Below are 27,941 nucleotides of genomic sequence, written 5' to 3' on the forward strand. Positions count from 1 at the left end.
TTGCTATATTGACATATTTGAATTAGAACTACATGTTATAAAACCATTTAAAGTATAAAACTGTAACTTTACAGTGAACCGCTTTGTAACCTCGTTCTCACCTGCTTGTAGTACAGGCAGTGTTGAAGATGACTCATTGGTGTTGGCCGATGAAGCAAGGATTTTTTCTGATGGTCAGCGATTTAACAGCCAAGATCCTCTCTATAATGAGCGATCTCGTTAATATTAACGAACGAAATACCTTTCGGGTACCAGAAGATAGGAGTTTATATTACAATAATAATTTTCTATATATAACAGAAATTAATTAGAACCTGGCATGAAGAGATGGGAATGGAAAGCGTAAGACGTGTTAATATGTTAGTTCAATATTGGTTTGAATTAATGAGTATTGAAAAATGCTTACTATAGTGATTCATATTAAATCAACCCTAAAATTGGCAAAAAGCAGAGGTTGTCTTAAAACCTGCTTTAACTGGATTTTGCATGAACAGTGAAGAAGGTCAGACTTATTTCAGTCACTATAACACTAAGGCATTCTAATATATTAATGATAGCCTGTATTTAGATATAAATAACTGGACCTTCCATTAAAAGCTTGAAAGTAAAATAATATTACAATTTCTAGGAGCAACTGTTATACTGAAGTAACTTAAATAGAAGTACATCTTATAATACCATTTAAAGTTAAATTGTTGAAAGAACATATTAAAAGTTTACTATAACAGAAGCACGGCACTGACAATATTGCAAACCTATTAAGACACATTTGAGATAATGTTCATTTAATTTAATTAATTTAAGAATTAGTTCAGTTTCTCTAAACAAAAAGTATTTTAGACCATTACAATACCAAATAAACTAAAGAATATAAATGTTTAGCTTATATAAAGGTTTTACTGCAGTAATAAACAGAGGTATTTACAGGAAACCTTTAGAGCTTAAAAGTGAAATAATCAAATGTTTATCTCAGACACACAGTATAATTCTGGAAGGGCATTAGACCTTCAAAAGATAAGGTTTAGTCTTTGGCACCTCCAAGCAGGATTCGTGTTGGCTCTTAAAAGCGAGATTCACTGGTCGTCAGCAGTTTTGAATCCAAGGTCTTTCAAAATTAACTCTCTTCATGATATCATAGAAATTAATGAACACTTGGCAGCCAAAATGAGCATTTGATTTAAAATAGAAAAGTCATCTACAGTATCAGTCCTTATCAGATAGGTAGTGATTTTAATTGGGATAATGTTTGTGAGCCAAAAATGACTTCATGCGGTGAATTTGTTAAAGTGCTTACAGTGGAGCTTCATATTAATTAAAACACTAGCCTTGGCCAGTAAACAGGGTGTCTGAAACCTGCTTGAGCAGGCAAATTTTAGAAACAGAGAGAGGGGTCAGGCTTGGTCCAACCATGGTACAAGTTAATATACAAGGCTATTATATTTAACATGTGTTTTTATTGTAGCTTAAATTTAAATGGAAATAACTGAACTAACCACTGTATGCTTATTTAAAGGCTTGTCATTGACCCCTACAGTCTTTTTGTTCCACACTTTGTTAATGTACATGAAAGTAAACTAAACTGAAACGGTGATGAGATATGTTGCTCAGAGGGAATATATTAGGCTCAGGTTAATATAATCACAGAAAGATTATGTTATACACATAAAATAGCATCTATTTTAATACACATATAAACTTGTATTGTACTGTGAGGTATTATAGCAAGGATCCTGTGAACTGTGATTCGCCTGACTTTTTAGAAAAAGGAGGGGTTGAAGAAAAGAGAAGCTATGAGATCATGTGCCAATATTTTTGGAAAGAAGTTAAATCCAATTAATTTTGAAGGTTGTTGAGCAACTCCAATTAGTTTATAAAAAAAACAAAAAACAGATCCTTCTCATTAACTCAAAGATAAGAACTGTCAAGGCAGATTGATGATCACATTTAATTGGGACTCCTGATGTATTCAATGGAGGGAAAATCCTATAAAAACCAAGGTAAAAACCCAGTCAAGTTTCGCACGACTTGCTAACTACAAGGAACTGAAGCGCCTGAGACGCGCTGAATAAATGGACCGCAAAGGGTAAATGTTCTAGAACGTAGCGGTGGGCGCGTCATCTTTTTGCATTTTATAGCCTGAAGGCTAAGCATATGATAACCATGAGTATTACTGTATTGAAGTACTAATGCTGTTAAACCTGTAAAGGCACTGGAAACGTCCAGGATGCCTATTAGCAGGGATCCAAAGTGGCTTGCAACCACTCGATCCACTTAAAGCATTTAATAAACCGAAAAGACCACTTGTACTGCTCTGATTCGTTAAAACTTCAAATTAAATGAGTCTGTCATTTTTTTTAAATGTTTAAAAGTCATCTGGATACGTTGCAAGCCCAGTGCACGAACGATCCACTTACAGGAGTCCGAAACATCTTTATGTCCTCCTGAACGTCTCCCCTTAAATGCATGGGAAGTGTAACTGTTCCAAATGAGATCCTCTGTTCTACTCCTATGACCTCTGAATTTATCTCAAAAGCAAAAGAACCAACCTTGTATCTACCTACCATAAAATGGCCCTTAATGTTTTGTGAATAGAGTCCAAGCCAATATTTCTGCTTTCTTTTTCGTGTTAAAAATATTAGGAGGTTGTTCATGTTGTTTGTTTTGAAGATATATGTAAATATTTGGGAACAGCAAATCATTTTATTTTCAGATCACAGTAACTTACAGTACTTCACAAAGTCCTGCTGGAAGTCCTTCCTTGTGTTGACATAGGCTTTTCCCCGCTCCGTCCCGACCACAAACACTTCAGTGTCATGCATTGCGATGCAGGCCACTTCTGCTTTCGACTTGGCCAGCTCTCTGCACTGTAACAGCAACACGCACTGATGTTACCCACTGAAAGGGAACGGACCCAGTAACCTTCACCTAGGCTGTTGCATTTAATTGTGTTAACTTCTCCATATGCTCAGACGTTAGCTTCCATACACTCACAAGTTAGTTCTGAATTTATTACAGTTTTAACCCTTTTTTTAACCCACAACTTTGTATTGCAAGTTTATAAGTGTTCTGTATCGAACTCTAATCGTGTGGTTTCACCTGCACTCTTTGTTACAAGGAGCTGAGTGGAACATCCTGAATGAATAGTATGTGTCTTGTAACTGAAGTCCCACTCAAGACAAGGTCCATGAATGAAACACAGGCTTACTTTCACATAACTTTGTATACAAAAGCTTGTGAACCGTATAGCTTGTGAACAACTTGTTGGGTTGATTTAGACTTTTCAGAGTGCGAGAAACACGATTGACAACTACATCTAGTTGCCTCCAAAGATTGTGTGTGATGGTTTCTCTATACTGCTGTAATGCAAGAATTTACTGACGTTACTGTGTACTACTGCTGCAGCACACAGGACATCTTTTATGCAAGATGTTGCAGCTCAGCAAGGCTTGCTATACATGCCTTAGACATCCCAGTATTAAAAATCATAATAAATCTGACTAATATTCTTCACTTTTTCTACACAAGGGAGATGGTGTGTTTGTCATGTTAGGGAGGGATTTTCCACTCCATTACAAAGAAGCAATATCTGCTAGCTGTGGAAGGGAAGAGAACACGGTAACTCAGGGCAGCTATTTGAGCAGTCATGCTGCACACAAAGAGGATCTGTACCCTGAGCTAGGGGGGTGAAGTGGAGGTATTTACACATGGGCAGTCCTGGCTAAGGGGGTGAAGTGGAGGTATTTACACATGGGAAGCCACCGAGCCTCCAAGCTCAGCTCAGCTCAGCCACTGTTCCTGTGCACTTCACTTCAACACTATAAAAAAAAAGTGCCCCTTTCCAGTGCCCCTTTCATACTACATTAGATAAAGAACGACTGCTATAAAGTATTCGGATACAAAAATCAGATGTTTGTATCTACTAGAAATGACAAAAATACCTTGCACTTATTTACCACCTCACCAGAAGTTGCACGACAGTTTCAAAAATGGCAAAAAAAAAGAGCTCCGATATGTGATATTAATGTAAAAAAAAAATTAAAAAGTAAACAAACCAAATTATGTGAGCACGCATAGTGATCTTTATAGAAGGCCATCTGAGTCAAAAATGCGTTGTGCTGCTTTAAAGTGAGTCAGAATCTCATGAGACAGAAAAAAGACAAGCATGTCATTCTGAATGCTTTAACAGTGCCCAACTTGCAGGAAATGTTGTGTAGTCATTTTTATATAGATTTTATATATATTATATATTTTTTGTTGCGACTTTGTTATGTGGAATGTAATAAACGAGAACCAAAATGGTGAGTTTTTTTCACCCCTTAATTTTACAACCATTTTCAAGTTTGTTTTATCTGAAGTGTTTAAAGTTAAATTTCAGTTTTTGTTTGCTTGTTCAGATACAAAAAGGCACAAGTAAACCTTGTGTTATTACTTTATGAAAATGTGTCTATGGCCACTGTTTACTGTGAAGAAACGGCAATGGCAAGGAATGGAAAAAAAAAAAAAAAAAAGTAAAAAATAAATAAAATGCGGTGTCAGCTTTATGTACTATTTATTTCGGGAATAAACAAAACAACGTTTAACCTGAACTGCTATTTGGCATCCTTTGTCTGTAGCTAATTCACTGGGGTAAAGTAAGGCCTACACAACTTTCTTTACTCCTGGGATATTTTTCTACTGTAAAATAAAGGCACACACAGACAGGGGCCACGCCAGCCTGCCCCTGCCTGCGTTCTGAGCAATATAATGGCTTACTCATTTTTGAAACCGAACAAATATCCGAACGAATATTTTAATTATGAACGAATGTCCGAACATGAAAATCCTGTGTTCGTCCCAGCACTAGTTTATATACAATCAAACCTTATCAGACTAGATTTATTGCCAGTCTACTTTTTACAGATACCGCGATGTTATAATCTGTACTCTCGAGTGTAGCACATATAAAGTAGTTATGAATAAATATACTGAAAAAAAAAAAAAAAGCTTGTGGATTCAATTGCTCTTCTGTAATGTATTGAAGTTTGCTCTCTGGGGCTATGTGTTACACGTGCTGTACAGCTGTGAAAAGTATTATAAGTCATGTATAAGAAACCCATTCTACTACAGCAGAACCTGTCACATACAACTTCATTGGTTCCAGCGGCCCATCGGATCTGTGAAAATATCCCATCTCAGAGGGAGTCCTTATACTGCATTGTAGTTGCTTTATTAACGTCGGAGCATTAGAAATTAACAATGGCAGGTACATCAGTGTGTCTAAAACACTAAAGTATGGTACTGCATGTATGCTGTCAAAGAAAATCTGTGAAAATAATTGCAAAACAAAGCACTGCAATGCAGTATTTGGCAACTTACAAAACTGTATTCTAAAAACAGTTCTTACCGTGCTTTCTCCGTCTTTGCCAAAGGAATATTTTTTACCAAAGTAAATTATTATTATTATTTTATTTATTTTTTTAATGTGCATTGATCAGACATCCATCGGTTAATAGAATATATCGTATCTTACAGCTGGGTTTTTAACCGGGGGTACGTGTACCCCTGGGGGTACTTCTAAAGGTGTAAAACTTGTAATTAAATGTTTTAAGAATTAGGCCTACTGTTTGGTATTCTGTCCTACAATAGAAGTTTGTCAGTCCCAAACTGTTGTGACAAATTATATATTAAATAAAACGGGGAAAAAAATAAATACATTTCTTAATCAGATTATTCTGCCTTCTGTTGCAACTGTGGTACCATTCAGTAGAGCGAAAATTGTAAAGGGGTACTAGAGCTAAAACCTCCAGACAGCAGGGGTACAGTTTAACAACAGAAAAAGGCTGAAAACCACTGTCTTACAGAATTGGATAGGACAGGTTCTACTCAGGGAAGCATTTGTAAACAAAAAGGTACCGGTTAAGGAAGAGGGATAGCATTTTTGTTTTGTCATTGGTAATTTGTGTGTAAATCTACTTACCATGGACTCCAGGGCGGACATGAGGAACGTCACGACCAAGCGGCTCTCTGAGGAGGGCAGCTCCGGGGGCACGGAGGCAGGGATCCCTGTCTGTGCCATGTCTGCAAAACAAGAGAGACATGGGGCGATTCAGTGGGAAGAACTGCAGCAGCAGCAGCAGCAGCAACGGTCTACAGTGGCTTACAAATCGTACTTCTGATTTACGGGTTTTATTCTTCAATTTCTTTCTGGTTAAACAATGTTGTAGCAGGGCGGTAGCGGGCCCTGTACATTTATTTGTTTATTTACTTTTAGATCGGGGTCTCCCCCTCCGCCCCTGTGCCGTGTATTTTGTATTTGTTTTGTTTGATGTTATTATTGTATACATGACGGCAAGACGTTTACGATGCGATAGGTGTTACAGAAACTTGGTTGTCTGAGAGTGATGGAGACGAATATAATATTAGTGGGTGCACACTGTATAGGAAAGACAGGCAGGACAGAAGAGGCGGAGGGGTAGCACTATACATAAGAAATAGCCTTGAAGCCCAGGTGTTAAATCAGGACAAAGAAAACAATGCAGAATCAATATGGGTCAGAATAATGGACACAAATTCAAAGGGCATAATAATAGAAGCATGCTATAGACCGCCAAATTCAGATGCTGAGCAAAATAATCTGTTGTACAATGACATTCGAAATGCGTGTAGAAAAGGAGAAGCCATACTAATGGGGGATTTCAACTTCCCCTGTATAAAATGGGAAAACCCAATGGGGGGCACGACGGACGAAATTGAAATGGTGGAAATGACAAATGACTGCTTCCTAACGCAATTTGTCAAGGCACCGACTAGAGGGGAGGCATGCCTTGATTTAGTCTTTTCAAATAATGATGAAGACAGAATAACTAAAACAGAGGTCAGAGAGCCATTGGCAAACTCTGACCACAACATGGTCTCATTTGAAATATTTTTTAAAACCCCAAAAGTAATGACTAAAGCTAAGGTTTACAATTTTAGAAAAGCAAACTACGAAGGTATGAAACAGAGACTAACAGAAGTAGATTGGAGTAAAATAGAGAAAACATCCACAGAAAAAGGGTGGCTGTTTTTTAAAAATGTAGTACTAGAGGCACAAAACAATTACATCCCAAAAGTAGACAAATCTAAATCTAAAACAAAATGGCCAAAATGGTTTAATAGATCAATTAAAAAAAATATTCAGCGAAAAAAGGCACTTTACAGAGCGTTTAAAAGGGACCAAAAACAAAGCACACAGAAAGAGTACTTGGAACTGCAAACACAAGTCAAAAAGGAAGTTAGAAAGGCCAAGAGAGAGATAGAAATCAATATTGCTAAGGGGGCTAAAACCAATTCCAAAATGTTTTTCCAATATTATAACAGCAAGAGAACATTCAAAGAGGAGGTTAAATGTCTAAGAGACACAAATGGCAAAATCATAGATGAAGAAAAAAAAATAGCAAATATATTAAATGATTACTTTTCACAGGTTTTTACAAAGGAGGACACAGACAACATGCCCCACATGTCGACCTGTTCCTATCCAATTTTAAATAACTTTAGCAAAACAGAGGCAGAAGTGTTAAAGGGACTAGGAGTTCTTAAAATAAACAAATCCCCTGGGCCAGATGAGATCCTCCCAATAGTACTCAAAGAAATGAAAGAAGTTATTTACAAACCGCTAACCAAGATCATGCAACAGTCTCGACACAAGGGTTGTACCAACAGACTGGAAAACAGCAAACGTAATACCAATCCACAAAAAGGGAGACAAAACTGAACCAGGTAACTACAGACCAATAAGCCTGACTTCTATTATATGTAAACTTATGGAAACTATAACAAGATCCAAAATGGAAAATTACCTATATGGTAACAATATCCTGGGAGACAGCCAGCATAGTTTTAGGAAAGGGAGATCATGTCTAACTAACCTACTTGACTTTTTTGAGGATGCAACATTGAAAATGGATAACTGCAAAGCATACGACATGGTTTATTTAGATTTCCAGAAAGCTTTTGACAAAGTCCCGCATAAAAGATTAATTCTCAAACTGAACGCAGTAGGGATTCAAGGAAATGCATGCACATGGATTAGGGAGTGGTTAACAGGTAGAAAACAGAAAGTACTGATTAGAGGAGAAACCTCAAAATGGAGTGAGGTAACCAGTGGTGTACCACAGGGACCAGTATTAGGTCCTCTGCTATTCCTAATCTACATTAATGATTTAGACTCTGATATAGTAAGCAAACACGTTAAATTTGCAGACGACACAAAAATAGGAGGAGTGGCAGACACTGTTGAAGCAGCGAAGGTCATTCAAAATGATCTAGACAGCATTCAAAATTGGGCAGACACATATGAAATGAAATTTAATAGAGAAAAGTGTAAAGTATTGCATGCGGGCAATAAAAATGTGCATTATAAATATCATATGGGAGATGAGTGAAATTGAAGAAGGGAACTATGAAAAAGACCTAGGAGTTTATGTTGACTCAGAAATGTCTTCATCTAGACAATGTGGGGAAGCTATAAAAAAGGCTAACAAGATGCTTGGATATATTGTGAGAAGTGTTGAATTTAAATCAAGGGAAGTAATGTTAAAACTCTACAATGCATTAGTAAGACCTCACCTAGAATATTGTGTTCAGTTCTGGTCACCTCGTTACAAAAAGGATATTGCTGCTCTAGAAAGAGTGCAAAGAAGAGCGACCAGAATTATCCCGGGTTTAAAAGGCATGTCGTATGCAGACAGGCTAAAAGAATTGAATCTATTCAGTCTTGAACAAAGAAGACTACGCGGCGATCTGATTCAAACATTCAAAATCCTAAAAGGTATAGACAATGTCAACCCGGGGGACTTCTTTGACCTGAAAAAAGAAAAAAGGACCAGGGGTCATAAATGGAGATTAAATAAAGGGGCACTCAGAACAGAAAATAGGAGGCACTTTTTTAGCCGACACCCTGGGATCCTTCAAGAAGCTGCTTGATGAGATTCTGGGATCAATAAGCTACTAACAACCAAACGAGCAAGATGGGCTGAATGGCCTCCTCTCGTTTGTAAACTTTCTTATGTTCTTATGTTCTTATGTTTATTGTTTTATTTAGTGACGGTGAGCGCCGTATGTTTTGTTATTGTTTTGTTTAGTCACGGTGTAGCCGTTTGTTTGTTTCATACTGTTTGGTAGTGTGGATGGGAAGCCCCATCCACAGCAGTTTAATTTAGAAAACTCGTGCAGATTGTGGCCGAGGGGTAATAGAATAATTGCCAGCTAGTTTAACCCCTCGGCCACGGTATATAAGCCTGCAGCTCTCTGCGCTCGTGGTGGGTGATAGAGAGGAGCGTAGAGAGCGAGGAGAGAGAAAAAAACGAAACGTTAAGTAACACAGGAACAGTGACAGCAGTTGCCCAGCCTGACCTGTGTTGTATTATTTTGTGTTCGTGATTTGTTTTTGTTTAACTATTTATTTTGCTCTGTGAGCACAGTGAGCATATTTATTTTATTTTTGTTATTTAAAAATAAAACGGCGCACTGCGTCTTTATTATTTACTTTAAACTGCAGTGCCTGGTGTCAGTGTTTTACCTTCCTGCTTCTGCCGTGATGTCACCGACTCAGTCACCCTGTCACAAATGTGCTTAGGATGCCGATCTATATGCAAGATGTATAACAGCTACACAACATGAATGAAGGGATCCAACAGGTAAATACCTACACTGTTTGAATGAAACCGGGTTTAACCCTAAATTAACCCTAATTTTAAAATCACAACCACTGCTTACACATATTAAAAGTTAAATACAAAAATAAAACTGAAAATCTAGAAAATGTCTAACACTGAATCCAAAATACTACAGACATCTACTGTATGGCATATACCATGTCAGAATTGAAACTATACACCAATTTGAAAAAATATGTCTTCAGCCTTGAATATGGGCACTGTTTTGTGACACTTTAATAAATGCAGCTGCATCATCTATCAGTGAGGAGTTTGGAGATCTCACTACCCAGCTCATCAGCAGCACATAGGCTACTCATGCAGCTAGATCCTGATACTCTCCAGAACTGGAATGTCCAGACCAAGTTTAATCACATATTCTCAAGATATAGCAAAATACAATAACCTAGTTTGAGGGGGATAAGCAGCACGGGCCAAATAAAGACAATTACCTTCAAAAGCTAACGTTTTACTACCTGTGCTATTGAAACAAAACTCCAGCCACATATTGCTATTGCTGTATCATTCAGAAGACAGCGGGTGTGGGTTCCCTGTGCCTTTAACACTCTGCCCTGGTTTCCATGCCAACCTGTCCTCACCAGAAGCAGGAGAAAGGGAAGCCCCTTGGAGAGTCGAAGCCAGTCGAGATGCTTTGGTTAGAATACAATGACCTGCAGTATTGTTACACTGAGGGACTGTCGGGTCTCTAAGAAATAAATCAACTGGACAGGTAACACTGTCAGACTCCAGGCAGGTTCCTTAAAATACATAGATTCACACAGAAAAATAAATAAATAAATAAATAAATAAATAAATAAAAGAAAGACAGGCCTAGCTGTCACCATGTGTTCTTGCATATAGGGCTGTACTAAAGCCATTCAGCAAGGCGTACTAATGGAACCACACTCCCTCCACCTCCATACGATTATCTGCACAGATAATGGAGACAAGAAAGTAAATGGCTCTACAGAACACGGATTCCATTTTTTTCAGGTATATTAACTTTTCATGTATTCTGAAAACGACAGGTTTAAATGCCACCTTGTGAATGGCCTTGAGCAGTGGGTCCACCATAACAGTGCATTTTAAGAATGACAGAGGCGGGTCCTGCAGAAAGTGTGTACGACATGTCGCAAGTGACGCTGAATCAGCTAGGCTGGTCAGTAAAACATTGACACCTTTTGCATGGAGGATCTCAGTAGCTAAGGCTCATGGTTCATCAATTGATTCAGATTCAGTTGTATTGTGTCTACCAACTGATGATGTGAGACAGAACAGTAATTGGATACCAGAAAATATGAATAACAGTGAGTTTTGGCCTCCTTCAGTGTTCTGGATGGAAGGGGTACCTTGCAAAGTGACTCTGTGCGAACAGAAGGGAATGTATAGTAACAATGTGTACAGATCCAGAACTATTGTACATGGTGCAGAATTAACCCTGACACACAAATTGAAACATAATCCTCTTGTTATGTGTGCATGTAATATGTGCCAAAGCAAGACATCAGTGACTGGGCCCAAACTTTGTCCAGCCTGTAGTCATTTAGCTAAACACTGTAGAATCTTGTTTGAATGTAATGGTTCTGAAGGAATTTCTTTCTCTCATCTAAATGTAGATCCAAAGGATATTAAGAGGATTGAATGCATAAATTGTGAAGGAGGTCATTTAGTGAAATGGGCTCATCTAGGTAAATTGGAATGTGTAGAAGGTGTCCCAGCTAAACGTGTCCAAGTATCTTGTAGGTACGAAGTGAGGAAGATGGCGTCTCACACCTGTGATGCTAAACTTTGGATAAAGGGGCCTGTTGTCGTTTTCGCGGAACCAACCAGAGCTGAACCCGGCACAGAAGTTGAATCCTGCTGGGAACGCTGGGATATGCAGGACATGGACTAGGCAATTTCAAATATGGAATGTATTATAAAATGAAGTGTCAAAGATATTAGGAAGGATAAAGAAAGAGTATCCTTGTACCACTAGTAGGTGGCTCTCTTGCTCCATGAAATAGGTCAGTCCTCTCTTGTTTGGAATTACACATGTATTCAATTAAATACTTAGTGGTCTGAGAATCCCTAAGAAAATATATATAATGAACGATTTACCACTAGTATATCTTATCTTCAGAAAGCATGACGCTTGATAAAAAGCACCATTCCGGCTAAAAGTGAACGTTAATCTACAAATTTATGTCCTAAAAACACAAGATAAGAAGGAGACTCTTTATGACCAAAAGATTAACTAACAAGCCAGAGGTCTTGAGAAAAAAATCCTGTCTCGGCTGGATTTTGTATGAACAAAGGGTCACGCCTAGTTGAATGCAGTTATACTGGCCTATATTTGGATTTAAATCCTAAAAGGGATTCACCAAAATAATATTATAGCAATTGATAAACAGAGGTAAATTAATTGAAAGATTATCTTATAATGAAACAGGTTCAGTGCTAATTGAAACTGTTTATAGTTCATAACAGTTATTTCATAAGATTAATAATATGTTTTAAGTACTTGCTATAATGAGAAAACATGTTATTTAAAACTTTTCAAGTATTATTGCTTGTTCACGACTTTGCTGTAGTGATAAGAAGATTAAAACCTGGAGCAGTATTCGATTTACTTAAATGGGAAAATGGTACAAGTTTATTCTTCTTTCTATTGAACAATAAGACTTCTAGACATTATGATATCCATTGAAGTATAGAAGTTAAAAGGTGTTGTGTTATGTTTTTGTGTTAAGTTTGTAATAATATACTATAATGTACCTTGTTATTAATCCACTATACTATTGTCTAATGATGGTAGGTGGATTCCTTATAATGTGGTGATTTGAAACTGCTGCAGTGAAACCAGGGCCTCTCTTATCTAGAAAGAAGGAATGTCCTTGGGTTCCACTTCAGCAGAGCTGCAAGCCTCATATAGATGGAGTGTTAAGGTTTATGGAGTTAGTGGTTTAGTACTGATAAGTAAATGTCTTGAAATAATATGCACAACTCATGGCTTAATGGACAGGTCATATATCTAATAAAGTGCTTTGCACAGACTCTGACCTTGGAAAAAACAAAACAAGAGACTGTGGAAACTGCTAGCAGTAACATATTCCCAGAGAGGTACAGGTCAGAGCCTGGTCAGTGCATCTCTTAAGGGATAAATAATTGTAATGAAAACTATTACCACTTAAACTTAGTGAAACTAAATGACTTGAATATTGTATGAGACAAACTTTTGTCAAATACTCTGTTAGACAATGGTATATGGAATCAAAACTGACTCATTAACAAAATGATGAAACAATATGAAGTTAAAAGAAACACATACCTTTAATTTAGCATAATATAATCACTTAGAAGATGATGTCACATATTAAGAACATCTCTCATATATAACACATATAAAAATAGTGTTTCGCATGCAGTAGTGTTTTTATATTATATTATAAACCAAGATCCTGGGAACCTTGGTTCACTTAGCCTAACTTTTCAGATAAAGGAGGGGCTCGGAGGAAAGCAAAGAAATGAGATCATGAGAGTTGAAACAAATGTGAAGTTTTGAATTTATTGAAGTCCGTGACACCTATTAATTCTGAAAAGTTAGTCCGGATCTTTTGAAAACTATTATTTGTAGAAGGGATAAAGAGCTGTCTCACTTGATTAATGATTGGATTTAATTGAGGCGTCCCATGTATTCCAATGAGATGAAAAACCTATTTAACTCCAGAGTAATTTCAATGGAGTACCACACTCATCCCAGACAGGGCAAGGTGGTCCATCTTTTGCAAACCGACACAATTGAGCTGATTGAATTCAGTTTCATTTGCCTGGTGAAGACAGCCATATCCTTTTACGATTTATATTAAAGGGTAAGCATTAAGCAATTATTATTATTTTATCTCACATGTATTGCCATAAGGGACTCACGCTAGGTTTTAGAAATAAGAGAGAGTTTTGTTGAATGTGCTGAAATAGACCATTGGGTACTTTAGATGACGTGTTCTTGGCCTGCTTGTCGGCCTTGATTAACACATATATACATGTATTAAAGTGTTAATGTTGATATCTGTTAAGACACTGGACTGCCCAGTGTGTCTTTCAGCTGGGGATACGACGTAGCCTGTAGCTACTCTATCCAATATTTAACCGTTAATAAACCGAACGAGTGCTGACCATACTCCGATTCGTAAAAAACTTTAAATACATGAGTCTATCAATTTCTTGAGTTCTATATTAGTCATCTGGATATACTGCGGGTCCAGAGCACGAACTATATCCCACTAGGAGTAATAACATCTCTGTCCTCCTAACGTCTCCCCTGAGATAAGAGTGTATGCTGAGCAGTTCATAAGAGTACGTAAAGAAATCTGACCACGCGGATTTCGTGGCAGACACCTCAATCTGCAGCAGTGCAATGGACAACTGTACACGAGTATGAGGCGGAGTTCAGTGCACCCGACTTGCATAAACAATGCCTACACGGCACACCATCCGATCTGTCAAGCAGGCCTGCGTAACACACACTAAAATCACAACGGTGTTCCCACCCAGTTTCGCTGTACAATCTCCATTTTGTGAACTTAAAGAAACACACTTGACAATACTGTATGTTCTGCAGGTACATATGGCAAATCCAGAAAACCCAAGTGACCCACAAACTGACATTAAAACCGAGTCATTGTACAACCCGCAACATAAAACTTCGATGCAAGAGTCGATTTAAGGTCAGTCTTGGCTGGTTCCCGGCCTCAGTGCACAGCACAAGACGAGTCTGAGTAAGCATATGAAAGGTAGAAAGTGGATTAAACTGGGGGATTTAAAAAAACTGAAGTTTGTGGTTATCAACATATGATTGTTTGTACACGCCATTCATTGATGGGTTCTTAATTCAAATTGCAAGTTATATTAATCAATTATTGTCCACAACATTCTTAGGAAGGGGGATACCCTGAACCCCTCACCCCCCTATGCAAATCATATGGTTCACTGGGATTTTGTTCTGCAAGTTACACCCATTTCATAATTAAGCCTCACTTGTCCCCATGCTTAGGGTCATTAAGTTTTGGGAACTGTAAATTTGCCCCTTTCATGGAGTCAGTGAAAACACCATATTGTTGAGACTATCTTGACAGGGTCTTGGGGACTACAGAATGATGGATAATTGACCTAATCATTTTGTTACATTCTGAGATTTTGACCCAGGAAAAATTAGTTTGACTAATTTAAGAAGCTGAGAAGGGGGTTGCAAAATATATTTACTTGTTAAAAATATATCTGGCACATAACATTCCTTACTGCACATATGGATCTCTTCCACGTATTAAGATATTTATTTTCTTAAACCACCATGCCATCATTCCGAGGGATATTATGTTTTGGACTTGAGTGCACTGTTTTGATTTATGTTCCGTACCACGTTGCTTTTATTTCATTTACACAACTCTCTGAAAACATTGCTGCAATTACCCCAAACATTACAAACCAATTATAATACATCCAAAAAAACAATAAAACACGATGGATAATGCTGCTACATTTCTTAAGGCCTGGAAACACTTGTGAAACGGCCCAACAACACAGACAGGAGACCGAACCAGCCTCCCAGTGTGCAGCCAGTAATATCCCTCCGCCTTCCCGAGAGAGACGCCTGGAGGAAGCTTTGTGTCCTTCCACTTGCAACTGGGAGCAAAAAACACCTCACACAGACTGGAACAGTACAGCCAGAAAAACGTTAGTCCAGTATTGAGAAACTGGATTCTATTGTAGCTGTTAACCGTACAGCGAGCTACACATTTCTCCACAATGTTTTTGAAACAGCATGTTATTAAACCGAGTTAATGGGTGACGTGACCCCCTCTACACTCCTAAGGAGCTCCTCTCGCTTTCCTCAGAATCAAAGCAATGACAGTCTGCAGTCACTGCGCTGGACTGTGGTTTTCTTAATATTGGTATCTGTTCATGATAAACAAACACTGCGGTGAAAGAGATGGTGTGCGAGTCACCGTTCCAGGCTGCTCCTCAGCAAAGCAACATACTACGACTAATAATAATAATAATAATAATAATAATAATAATAATAATAATAATAACACATTTAAAACAATAATAAATGCTTGCAAACATTATAATGTTTTTTATTGGAAGGGCTTCTATAACAAGTAAATAAACCACATATGAAAAAAAAAAAATCCAACTTTTATGCAGACATTATTAGCACAGGCACATGCACGCTACTTAAAGCTACGGATTTCACTTACTTTGCGCTCTTTTGCTGACGGCTGTGCACGGTCTCGGCAGCTGTGTTCTGTTGACTCGGAGTGTCACACACCACAATGAATAAAACAGGACCCGACCCGGTTGTGTGGGGGAAAGAAAAAAAAAAAAACCGTCACAAAATCCCCAAGTGAGCAAGTCACTGGCTTCCCGTGCGCTCCACAATTTGTGGTGTGAAACGTGTTTTTTTTTCTTTGAAGTATTTTATTATGATTTAAATGTAAATATTTGCGCTCACCTCCTCCACCTCCTTGACTCTAACCCAGTCCAGGAATCGAGCTCCCCACCGTTTATTGTTCAGCGTTACGTTACGGGAGCTCGCGCGAGGAGGAATACGCGCCATGCATATTGGGAGTTGTAGTCCTCTAAGGGGACGAAGAAATCCGTTTAAATAGCTTTTACAAGCGTTATGGACTATAACTCCAAGACTGCATCGCACCAACGTCGTATGAGCATGTAGTAACATCTGCTACTGAGTGTTCAGCTTTTATTTGTGGTAATTGGCCGTGATTTTATATTGGCACAAAACAAATTCTAAATATAACACATTTTTCCTTTACCTAAACTATTATTGAAGTTTTCAGCCCTGATGTTAAAACTACTCCCAGCAATGTTTTGGGAGTTTCTGAATGGCAGGAGACTGTGGTAATAAAGACCCGCAAAAAGGCTGCTGCTCGCATATCCTCCATTGGTTATGCTATTTCATCAACATTAAAGGTTACCAGACATCCCGGGAAAACTGGTTTTGTCCCAGTTTTCAGCCTTCATTTTAATGTCCCGGCCATGAAACAGTAACATTGCTAAATCATCCCTCTTTTGCTTATTCACATTCACAACAGTGTGCTGTGCTCAGCAAGATAACAACTTATCAGCGCCATTCAAAAACAAAATAAACAAACAATCTTATGGCTTATTTGTTTAATAATTCTGGTTATGTGTATATCACATGTTTAAACGGTAATAGCTGATCTATTTTTTCTATTCTGTTTTTTGTACACAGAACATGTTACGATTAGATGACAATAGAAAGAAAAAAAGAGCTGTTATGATCTACACTAAATCCAACCCATGTTTAATTTTTAAATTATGATTGTTATTATATACTGTTAATGAATTGAAGAAGATGAAGAAGAAAAAGCAAACGTCCCAGTTTTTCACGCTGGAAATCTGGTAACCGAAATCAAAAGGCATGTTAGGTGTACGATTTTCAAAATAACAGACAGTTATTCAGAAATCGTGCTACCCCTTATAAAGTTTTCCTTTCCCCATGGTTATACTATAGATTTACCATAGTTTACAATATTTTTTTTTTATTAAAAAAATGCTTCATCATTCTTTACAGTTCTTTCACTATGGTAAACTTTTATAAGGGGCTGGAATGGGTATTTCGCACAAATCAATACCTTGTTCATATCTGATCAATAATTAAAACAGGACTGCACAAAAATAAAAATGCAAGGCAACACATTTTATTTCCAAGGCCATGATGGCAAGAATACAGCGTAGAAATTCTAGATACCAGTAACTGTGAAAGGCAATGTTACAGGTTAGAATATACAGGTCTCTCTTCTTTTATACATAAATTACATTCATAACCGATTCTAGTTATTTCACTATCACAATATAATCTGTTGCTTACGGTTCATGTGCAACACAACCAATCACGCTGAGGAATCTTCCAGGACTTACCGGTGCTGTGCTGATGAACATTGAGGAATGCTGTACATGCAGAACGCTCAGGTCACAAAATGAAATGCATTTGGTTTGTTCGTTAGAAAACTGTGACTCAGTTAGGTGCAATGGTCAAGCCTCTGCTTGAGAGAGGCCCTGGACTGAATGGGAGGAAGGCAGGGGGTGTTCAGATCAGGACTGAGGTTCTCTCTCTCTGAGTGTGGTACACGGGCCCTCATAAAAGCATTAGAATCTGCAGTCTTCTTGAGTTTCACTATTCATATATCTTTAAGGAGCACTGGCTTCTCTCCAAATTCTGATCATTTATTAAAACTGAATCAGAGATATATTTTTTCAAAATTAACTTACCAAGTGATCTTCAATGGCTATACACCACTTCTTTACTAAAAGGCAGAGGTAGCACTATTGGTATGAGGTTGCTGTTTCTAGAATGGGCCCCCAGTCATTCACATTTTCAAATATCAGTAGGATTTTAGTGATATGAATTAATACACCCTGTTAATCCACTGCAGTACCATGGCATCTGTGCCATGAGATCTGTACCAGGCACAGTGCTACTGTATCAAGCCTAATCCACTACGATGCTACCATTGCTAGTACTGTAGTAGTCAGCTTAGGGATCCTTATAGCAGCTTTTTAAAAACAGCAAGCATCAACTGTCATCAACATAACTGACGTGTTTTTGGCATTTTATAACTATAACTATAAAACAATAGTGAGTCATACTCAGTCCATACTGGTACAGTTTTGTCAAACTGTAGTGTGGATGCTTCACAATCACAACTATTATAGCTGTTAAAGTAAAATGGTAAAGTTGAGTAAGTAATGGAGTTTTATACAAATTACTTTGATGTGCACAGATTAAAACTTCGATCAAGACATGTTTTGGATACAACTCAGCAGAAAAATATCCAGTGTTCATGACATCATCGCATTTCCAAAAACTGAAGAATCCTTCTGACTACGCCTGTTTCACCCTGCGCTGCAGAACGCTTATTCTCCAGCCTAGAAGACTTTAAAGGGTACATAAGGACCTTTTTATTTTACGGTGTTACATGTTCCCATGTGTTGCTACAACTGTTTACGTGAGGTGTGTGTTTTTAAACTTTTAAATTGCATTCCCTGCCTCAAGATGGCTTCACATGTACCCACATGGACCTCTCAGAACTACATTTCCCATCATCCTCCTGCTCACTGGTAAATCCATCTGAGTTACAGATGATAATCTTGCTGTCCTTAAAGAGTAAGTACTGGGGTTCTGAAAAATATAACACTACATGTCCCCACGTGTTGCTAAGGTTTAAATAATGTACTTGTACGTTTATGTTACCGTTATAAGTGTAAAAAGTGTCTGTTTCAAATGTCTTTTCAAAATGTCTGCTCTAGTGCACTGATAGTGTTAGGATTATTGCCCACATTGTCAAACAGGTAACACAGCAATAACGATCCATGATGTGGTACGGAACAGAAAAGCCAGAGCACTTGTTATGTTTATTTTTAAAATCGCTCATCTCAAAACCCAGTGCACTAGAGCAGACATTTTGAAAACAGCTTTGAAACAGACTTTAAAGTTCTAAAGTGTAAAAAAAGTGTTCAGGAGGTTAACAATGAAAAGAAAAATGACAGGCACGTTATTTAAACAGTTGTAGCAACACAAGGGGACGTGGAATGCTATATTTATCAGAACCCCGCTACTTACTCTAATATTCATCAAGACCTTACCAGAGATCTAGATGTAAATAAGATTGCTGACAATATCACCAGGAGGGCTACAGTGAGATGTAATGTCATTAAATTGGGAGTGAAGACCGCGTGTGTACGTGAGTACATTCATTATTGTATTAATTCATAGTTATTTAAATCAGAGTGTAGCTATTACCCACTACAATTTCTCCAGTTATTACACACTTGACCAGTTCAGAGACGATGTGCTTCGATTCCAGCAGCTGCCCTCCACAATCAATGAGTAACAGTATGTGTTTGAGTGGCTGTGTAATGACTTTGCCATGTCCGCACATCAGTGCCTGAGATTTGGTATTAGTTAACTCACAGACTACTGGCCTTGAAATCAATCCAAGGTAAAACTAGTATATGTAACTCAAACAGACCAAAATGTCAGCTAATGCTTTCATCAGTGTTGTGAGTTTAGCCGTATATGTGGTGGTGTTTTTATACATCAGAAATAAAAACCATTCGTATTTCTCACCTTTTCACATCTATAGTAGGTGAACGGGTAATACTAGGTGGTATTCACACCAAATGTACCACCACTAAAAGGTGAAGCTGTTTAATATTAGCATATACAGCCACAGGGTCCCGATACGCACACTGTAGTCTGTGTTCCACTGTAGCAAATTTCACTTTACAATTATTTACTTAAGAAAATGATTCTTAACATAATTATAACTGCTTATTAAGAAATGAATATTATTACCCTGTTAAAAAATGAAAAAGCACCTGCTTCTTATTCACTTTACATCAGTCTGGAGCTGCAATGTGCATCACACAGTCTCATGGTCTACTTCTTCCTGGAAGAAGTCCTCCCCCCCCCCATCACAAAATAACTATTTGTTTGTAGGTAATGTGTATTATTAATTTGACTTTTCTTTGACTTGAACCATTCTTTCAAATACAGATATCATTCGATATTCCTACAATGTTTGAATGGTTTACTAAAAACTCATAACACTGAAGAAGGCATGTCTACTTTACCCAAGAACCTAAGTGTTCTGACCGCAAGGATGTAAAGTAAGGAGGAGGTTTCATGTGACAATGAAAGCTATTGCTTTCCTGTCCGGCCCTCACTGTCTCCCAGCCTGGTGAAGCATACAGCTGTAGCTTTGTTCCGATTGGTTAACATGTTGCAGTAAGTCCCCAGATCCATGGTACTTTTCTTCCAGTTGAGTTTGTTCAGTGGCACAGACATCCATCAGCAACAGGTTATATATTGCTATTCATAAATACTTCTCAATTGTCCTTGTGTTAATATGCTGCCCTGTGTTGGGCTTCTAGTATTTCACTTGCCCAGGCACCTGGGCATTCACTCCACTGTAGTCCAACATATACATGGGCCACTGCTGTGGAAGAAAAGAAAACACAAGTCACTGTCAAAAGCATTTAACCTTATCTTAATTTTTCGCCAGCACCTTCCTTTTGTTTTTCCATTTCCTGCAATGTGAACTGTATAACTGCACCATAACTGTTTAATTCACTGTACTTGTTTGTGGACCAATGAAATAGCAACTTGCCAAGACAGCAAGCACCAACGGGGCACGTAATGTAAAAACAACTGCCTTAATGAAACTGTCTTATTTTACACAAATCGGGAACAATCCCCCCCCCCCTCCCCTCCCTCCCCTCCCTCCGCCGGATCTGCATTGATCACATCAATAGCCCTGGGGGACTGAATAAAAGCTGAAAACCACCAATCAGCAGAGATTTTTCACCTCTGTGTAATGTCAATAAAAACTCACAGCATACCTTTGGCTTTAAATCCCTGGTAAGAAGAATTACTGATGAGACACGCTGTTTTGCTGGTCCCATCAAACTGGTATTAACTGAATTGACTGCAGTTTGTGTTGCCTGGCTCTTTTGCACAGTGGTTAAGATGCTCGCTTGTCCATATACGATAACTGCTGTCCTTACCATCACAGGAATCTGATTGGCTGCTGTGCTTGACTCCACCCCCGAGGAGGCGGGCACATTGCCTCCATCTGGAAGCCTCTTCCGTTTACGCTTGTGGGCAGAGCCTTCTTTCGCTGTCATGGAAACAAGAAACAAAATTGAAAATTGCAATTCCCCCCCCCCCCCCGTCAACTCAAAGGTACCATGTTGTCTTCCACAAAAGTATTAAAAAATCACATTCCCAGATATGTGAATTCTAAAGAAAATGCACTATTTATTTAATCCATCAAAACAAACCCAAAAAACAGCCCTTGGGTTAAAGCTTTGTGAACAGAGCCCTACATGACAGATACTTTTGTAATTCTTTATCTACCCAACGTATCTCACCTGTTTTGGGTGCTTGTGTGCAAATTTCTGCAAAAGGCCTGTGAACCAAACAGAAGAAACATTAGGCATTGTATTTTAGTTTCTGCAGGTCGTAGTAACCCCTTCTGGTCCACATGCACACGTGAAAGACTGCCCCATATCAACATTACCCAACCCTCATCCTTTTCCATGGGTGAAAATGTCTACAACAGGCAGAGCACTTGGAACTTCTATTTGTGTTATTGCATAGTTCAGATATTATGTGCCAGTGACAGTCTGTATATTTGCTTTGTGTGTTTTGAATGGTCTGTGTTCTGACCAGGTAAATAAAACCTGTTGGAATTGTAATTGACCGAGTCATCCCTGCCACCAAACAAGTACCACTGACTCTACATTCTGTAGATACATTTATATAAATAAAGAAGTTGGTGTACTTTCAGTGTGATACGAGGCTGTCTGCTCAACACTGTTTACTGCCGATACAGGTGTGGCTTTCTGTCCTTCAGTATTAACTCTGACACTGAGTCACAAAACTGGGAAAAATAAATGCTGACATTTAAGATATTCATAACTATAAAACAACACTTAATAGCGCTACATTTAGAAAATACTAAAATAAACAAAATATATGTAATGACAAACATTTCCACAAGAAGTTTTTTTTCAATTTCTTCAATGTGAAAGTCTGTCATTTCATTTGTTTTTCTAGACATTTGAAAGACAAGAGAGAGTTCCACTAGAACCCACAGCTACAGTGTGTGTATGGAACTCGGAATCAATGTTTGGCCTGTTTTATAGTTGCTTAGCTACAGATTGCCCTGTGTGTGTGGATGGGGGTGCCCCCTGGTGGCTGTTTCCACTCACTGTAGCTGGCTCTTGATGAGCATCTTGACCTGCTCCCTGTGTTGCAGGATCTTCTCCAGACGGGTGATGTCATAGGTGTTGGGGTTCCGGAAGGGGATCTCCTCTGGCAGTCCTGAAACCTCAATGGAGTCAGGACTGCCCCGGATCAGCTTGTAGGGAACCAAGACTGGCCGGTCCAGTCCTAGAGCCTCACCTGAGTGAGGAGAGGGGGAACACAGGGGGCTAGATTAGTTACAATCAGGTTGGCCGTCCCAGTAAAAGTTTCATTGCAATGCAGTTCCACGTACAGTAGGTTTCTACCACTGTTAAAACACATACATATATACAGTGGAACCTGTCATATACGATTTAACTGGTTCCAGGCGTCCATCGGATATGTACAAATATCAGATCTCAGAGGGAGTCGTTACACTATATTGTAGTTGCTTTATTAACATTGGGGCATTATAAATGAACAAATGTCAGGTAGATTAGTATGTCTAAAACACCAAAGTACGGCACTGCACCTATACTCTACAGAGAGAATCAGTGAAAATGATCGGAAAACACTGTTTGGCAATTTACAAAACAGTGTTCTTAAAACAGTCTATGCCAAAGTAATCAGTTTATTTATTTCTTTATTTTTTGCATCCTGTCTGTTAACCCGAGACAGAAACCACAACAAGAAAGGGTGGACACAAACACAGACTGGCTTGGAGGTCAGCGGAAGAATCTGGTTTCAGCTTTTTAACAGTAAGTAATTATTATAATCCCTCGTTTTGTTTTACTTAACGTGGTTAAACTGCACAGTTCTGTGAAGTGACAGCATGTAAAAAGTTAAACTGAATTTCCAAACGCAAAGTCTTCTCTTTTTATCTTTTTTTTCTCTGCAACTGAATCCATTCTGTCCTGCTAAGAGCTGAATTTACTGTTTTAGACACACAATAAAATGTGCACTGATCAGTTTCCATCAGTATCGTTCAGCTGGTAGCAGCATGTGTAAATGAGACCTGCCAGAGGCCCATCGGTTAATAGAGGAGATTGTATCTTACAAGATCGGACATGACAGGCTCAACTATATTATTTAAGTTAATATGTGACAGAACCGCTTGCACATCCACAACAACTATAAGACACTCATATTGTACGAGACAGGGTCAACTGTACATCTTACATTACTATAAATCACATATTAATTCAAAGAAAATAACACAATACATAGTTAATGCCGCTATCCATGTCTTAGGTTTTTTAAATCGGGTGTTTTGATTGGCTGAGAGCGGCTTCATGATTTATAATTGCGCAAATAGGCATCTGACTCAACAAAAACAAATTGCTATGCTGCATTAATATTAAATAAACTCACCATATCTTTCATTGAAGAGCTCCTTCACCTGCTCTCGCAGAATCACCTTCTCTCCCATCCGGTTCACCTCTTCATCTTCTGTGACGAAAATGAAACGAGGAACACTTTTAATGTTACATACGTAGGACCACATCCACCAAGTGTTAACTCAGAAGTCTGTTTTCAACCATCTTTTGTAGTCAGAAAGTTTGTACCTACAGCTAAAACTACTGTGGACAACGTAAACAAACTGGTAAGCCAACCATATGTGGTTTCTGAAGAAGCAGAGGTTACAGAAGGCCAATTATAGTGTAATGTAGTAAACATGTACCCAGGAATACTATTCCAGTGTGATCATGATTGTGGGACACTGCTTCTAAATAACTCGTGTGCATACACACCGAGGCACTTGCACAACATCAGGATCCTACCTGCCGGTTTACAAGATGTGTCGACAACAGCACTCACCACTTATGGAAGCGTAGGCCTTTTTTAACAAGGTGATTCTCCTCGGAGCTGCAGGAAAGAGGAAAGAGATTAGTGAAGAAATAAGCAAGTAATACTTAAAATGAAGTATTAAGTGGTTTCCTATTCATTGGCATCGTTTCCATTCAGAAAAACAAAAATAACTGAGAGTCTAGCTCATAGACTTATATAAAACACCCCATATTCCTCTTTCTTTAACGTGTACAGTAATTCTTTCATCACATTATCTAGTCAGCCCGGCACACAGAGGGCAGCTACGTTCACACAAAAGTAAAAAATGGCTTCCTACCGGGTTTTGGGATAAGTCCTTGGAAAGGCCTGTTGAAAAGATACACAGAAAAGACGTCAAGATAAGTTGTCAATAAATGTTGAACACAATATTATTAAAGAGTAAACATCATTTTAATTGCTTTCTACATGTCTGTTCTATTGTATGGTGTTTGCAATCTGGGCTCTGTTGCTCCAGTGTTATATTTTTTCTCTATCAGTTTTCACCCAGAGGAATTTGCTTTGAGCTTGTCTGGAGAATCCTAACAGCCTTCCTCATTCCTTTCTCCATTCCCCTAAGAATGATTGTGCTTCACATATATACATTTATTTTTTACCTCCAGGTACTTCTTTTCTCCCCATTTTCTCTCCAGTGTAGAATGTCTAATTCCTACAACGCTTAATTCCACAAAACAGCTCAAGAGTACTGAAGGACCCCTGACTGTATGACTCCCCCTGCACACCACAGGTCGTGCCTTTACCAGGTGAGTCACTCGGGATACTTTCAATGAGCCTGCTCTTCTGTGCTGGAGTGCATCACAGCTGCACAGCTCCATGGCGCCCCCTACCTGGTGATGGTGAAGTGGATCTTGTCAGCGACAGACAGGATTCTCTCCAGGTTCTGGGAGCCGAAGGTACAGGGTTTCCTGAAGGGGATCCCAGGGGGCAGGCCCTCGATGATCACTGAGCCCGGGTTACTCTTTATCCGCTTGTAGGGGACCTGAACCGGGTACTTAATACCCAGAGCCTCACCTGGGCCATGGGCAAATTCAAAAACAAACTCGTTAGAACTAAATGGACTCCAGATTGATATTTATGAAACTACACTGTTGCCTGTGTAATGGGCAGTGTTGTGGGATTCTGTCCCGTCGGTGAGATGAGGTTCAAAGCTCTACAATCACGAATGCAGACGAGCCCGGCTCTTTTGCAGTGTGGTTAAGATTCTTGCTTGTAGTGTGCGGGGTTCGTGCCCAGCCTCAGCCCTGTTCCGCTTGCTTCTTTAGTCAAGAACAGTTTCATGAATATCAAATTTTGACAAAAGCCTTTTTTTAACTGACTCCTGTTTTGTGAATAGGGCTCTAGTTTCAGATGTTGGATTTGAACCAGAAAGTACTTTTACTGTCCGTGTCTTGGAAATATTTGCATACATGCCATTAACGCTCAGACGAGGAAACGGATTTGAAAACCATGAACAGCATGCTCTTACTGGCATTAGCATTGGTCCTGCTTTTCTTGTGCTGAAGATCGTTTTGAGTTTTATTTTGCATATTTTAATAGGGATGTACAGAGAAGTGTGCAAAGCTGTGTGAGACTGCTTCCAGCAGGTGTGGGATCACTGTGTTGTGACCCGGCTCCAACTGCACCATTGAAGTGAAAATGAGCTACACCACAGGCATTAGAAGCAACTTTTGCTTGTACAGTGTTGTCTTATCTGCATATTCCAAAGTATAAAATACAAGCAAAGACCAACCAACCAATGTATATCTAATTCCCTTGTGCAGTCAGAGCACTGCCCCCACCCCTCTCCTCACCGTACTTCCTGTTGAAGAGATCCTGCACCTGCTCTCTCAGAGTGTTGGCCAAGTCGATCCTGGAGAGCTTCGCTTCCAAACTGTCTGCCGATCGAAACACAGGGGAACCCCGGCATTACTGAGGAGCCCACACAAGAGGGGGGCTACTATGCATTGTATACAAGATACAGTAATACAACTGGATTATACTGAACTGCAATTCTTAAAGACTGAGCTACTAAACCAGTCATTGACTTTACTGAAACTAAAAACATTATCAAATAAAGCAGACCCTGTTATTGATGTGAAACCACATTGGAAATGTCTTTGTATCAGATTATAGTAGATGGAAATGATGTGAATTTAGATATACTGTATAATTATAATTTTTTAATTATATATTACACAAAAATAATAGAGGTCGCCACTGCTTAGAACGGGCGTGTTTGTGTTAACGTGATTCACCCGCAGTAAGCGATAGACGGTATAAACTCCCACACAATAACGGTGGGAATAGTGGTTAAAAAAATTAAGATACGCATTACACTAATTAAAAAAAAAAATCTTAAAACCTATGAATGTAATAAAAAGTAAGTGCAAAAAAATAATGCAAGTGCAGAAATGTACAGTACAGGTAGGCTACATTACTGCAAATTGTTTCCAGCGAAGAACTGTGGTACGCATCTGGACGGTCTGTTTTTGCAAGTATGGACGGCAAACTGTCAGCGTTTTCTAAAGAATTCCAGTTCGGCTTTATATAGGGATGCTGCTCCACAGCCACAGTGTTAAAAACAGGCACACTTCTGTCATCGGTGTCTGTTTCAGGTAGAGCGTTCTGGTCGCCAAGGTGACACAGCTGAGAATTCTTCCTCTAGCATCCCCTCTGGTGTTGTCAGAGTTTCAGTTTCAGTTGTATTTTCGTCAGCACTCTCCTCCTCAACTACAGAAAACCAGCTTTTTTGAAGCAACGTTGCATTGTTTGCTGACTGACAGTTCCAAGCATGCTTTAGCAAGCGCACAGTATTTACAGAGAAATGTTATTTGCTGTTGCAGTCGGTGCTGTTTTTTCAAACTGTAAACCCGACACTGCGTACAGGGATTAAATAGCCAAGGTACAGTACAGGAGTAATCGCTCAGTAACGAGCTGCAAACAACTGATTGATCGATCTGTTAAGCTACAGTAAAGTGCCGCCTTTTTTATTGAAATCTATGTGAATGGTAAGGTAACAAGGTGAAAACAGCTGATTGGTGGATTAGTAAGAGGGATTACTACAGTATAAGCAGTGTGTTTGTTATTTAAATCTATGTGAATGGTACATAACAAGATCCAAACAGCTGAGTTTGCCCGAAATATGGCGTGCTTGACATGGTATAAACGATGCCTTTGTTATTGAAATCAATGGGAATGGCAAACGCTATTTGTCGGATATAAACGGCTGCCTGAAATAACCCTGGACGGTGTAAGCGGTGGATAGTGTATACAGTACAAGGTGCGGTGTAAGATACAAGCTGATCTTCACCTACTCAAGGTCAGAGCAGCCAGTAAGCAATCTGACTTGTGGAGTGGATATCAGCTTCTATCGTACAGTGCCTTATACTACATTCTACACATTTCCTTTCTGATTGCCTTTTACAAGAGCTCTTGTAAAGTTTGTAACAGTGTGCAGCCTACAAACACCTATCCTATCTGGCCATGTGGGGTCTGATTTGATTGAGAGATGTTCTGAAATGTCTCAGCCTATTCGATTTAACGGAGGCAGGTTAAAAATACAGATGTGCAAAGCCACGGCAATGGCTCACCTTATTTTCCAGCAAACCTATAGTTACTGTTGTTTAATTGTTCTCAGAAAATTGTTTTCCTGCAGGGTGTGTTAA

General features: G+C 38.8%; 2 protein-coding genes across 6 annotated transcripts in view; both read right to left on the reverse strand.

Annotated features, from left to right (window-relative positions):
* Positions 1-16,285, reverse strand: part of LOC117970252 (general transcription factor II-I-like) — a 92,920-nt gene extending 76,635 nt beyond the window's left edge. For 3 of the 4 annotated variants that reach the window (XM_058998333.1, XM_058998332.1, XM_058998329.1), the window contains exons 1-3: positions 15,917-16,285; positions 5,957-6,057; positions 2,726-2,864 (exon numbers count right to left, since the gene is read on the reverse strand). In XM_058998333.1, the coding sequence (XP_058854316.1) occupies positions 2,726-2,864; positions 5,957-6,055 (238 nt within the window). In that variant the 5' untranslated portion in view covers positions 6,056-6,057; positions 15,917-16,285. The remainder of the gene's footprint in view (positions 1-2,725; positions 2,865-5,956; positions 6,058-15,916) is intronic. The other variant, XM_058998330.1, reaches the window with a different exon arrangement.
* A 1,094-nt stretch (positions 16,286-17,379) lies between these two features.
* Positions 17,380-27,941, reverse strand: part of LOC117429124 (general transcription factor II-I repeat domain-containing protein 1-like) — a 41,963-nt gene continuing 31,401 nt past the window's right edge. For both annotated transcript variants that reach the window (XM_058998327.1, XM_058998328.1), the window contains exons 20-28: positions 26,088-26,171; positions 25,125-25,308; positions 24,578-24,606; positions 24,271-24,318; positions 23,824-23,901; positions 22,479-22,671; positions 21,636-21,673; positions 21,270-21,382; positions 17,380-20,701 (exon numbers count right to left, since the gene is read on the reverse strand). In XM_058998327.1, the coding sequence (XP_058854310.1) occupies positions 20,633-20,701; positions 21,270-21,382; positions 21,636-21,673; positions 22,479-22,671; positions 23,824-23,901; positions 24,271-24,318; positions 24,578-24,606; positions 25,125-25,308; positions 26,088-26,171 (836 nt within the window). In that variant the 3' untranslated portion in view covers positions 17,380-20,632. The remainder of the gene's footprint in view (positions 20,702-21,269; positions 21,383-21,635; positions 21,674-22,478; positions 22,672-23,823; positions 23,902-24,270; positions 24,319-24,577; positions 24,607-25,124; positions 25,309-26,087; positions 26,172-27,941) is intronic.

Source organism: Acipenser ruthenus, chromosome 24, assembly GCF_902713425.1.
Source record: "Acipenser ruthenus chromosome 24, fAciRut3.2 maternal haplotype, whole genome shotgun sequence".
Lineage (NCBI taxonomy): Eukaryota > Metazoa > Chordata > Actinopteri > Acipenseriformes > Acipenseridae > Acipenser > Acipenser ruthenus.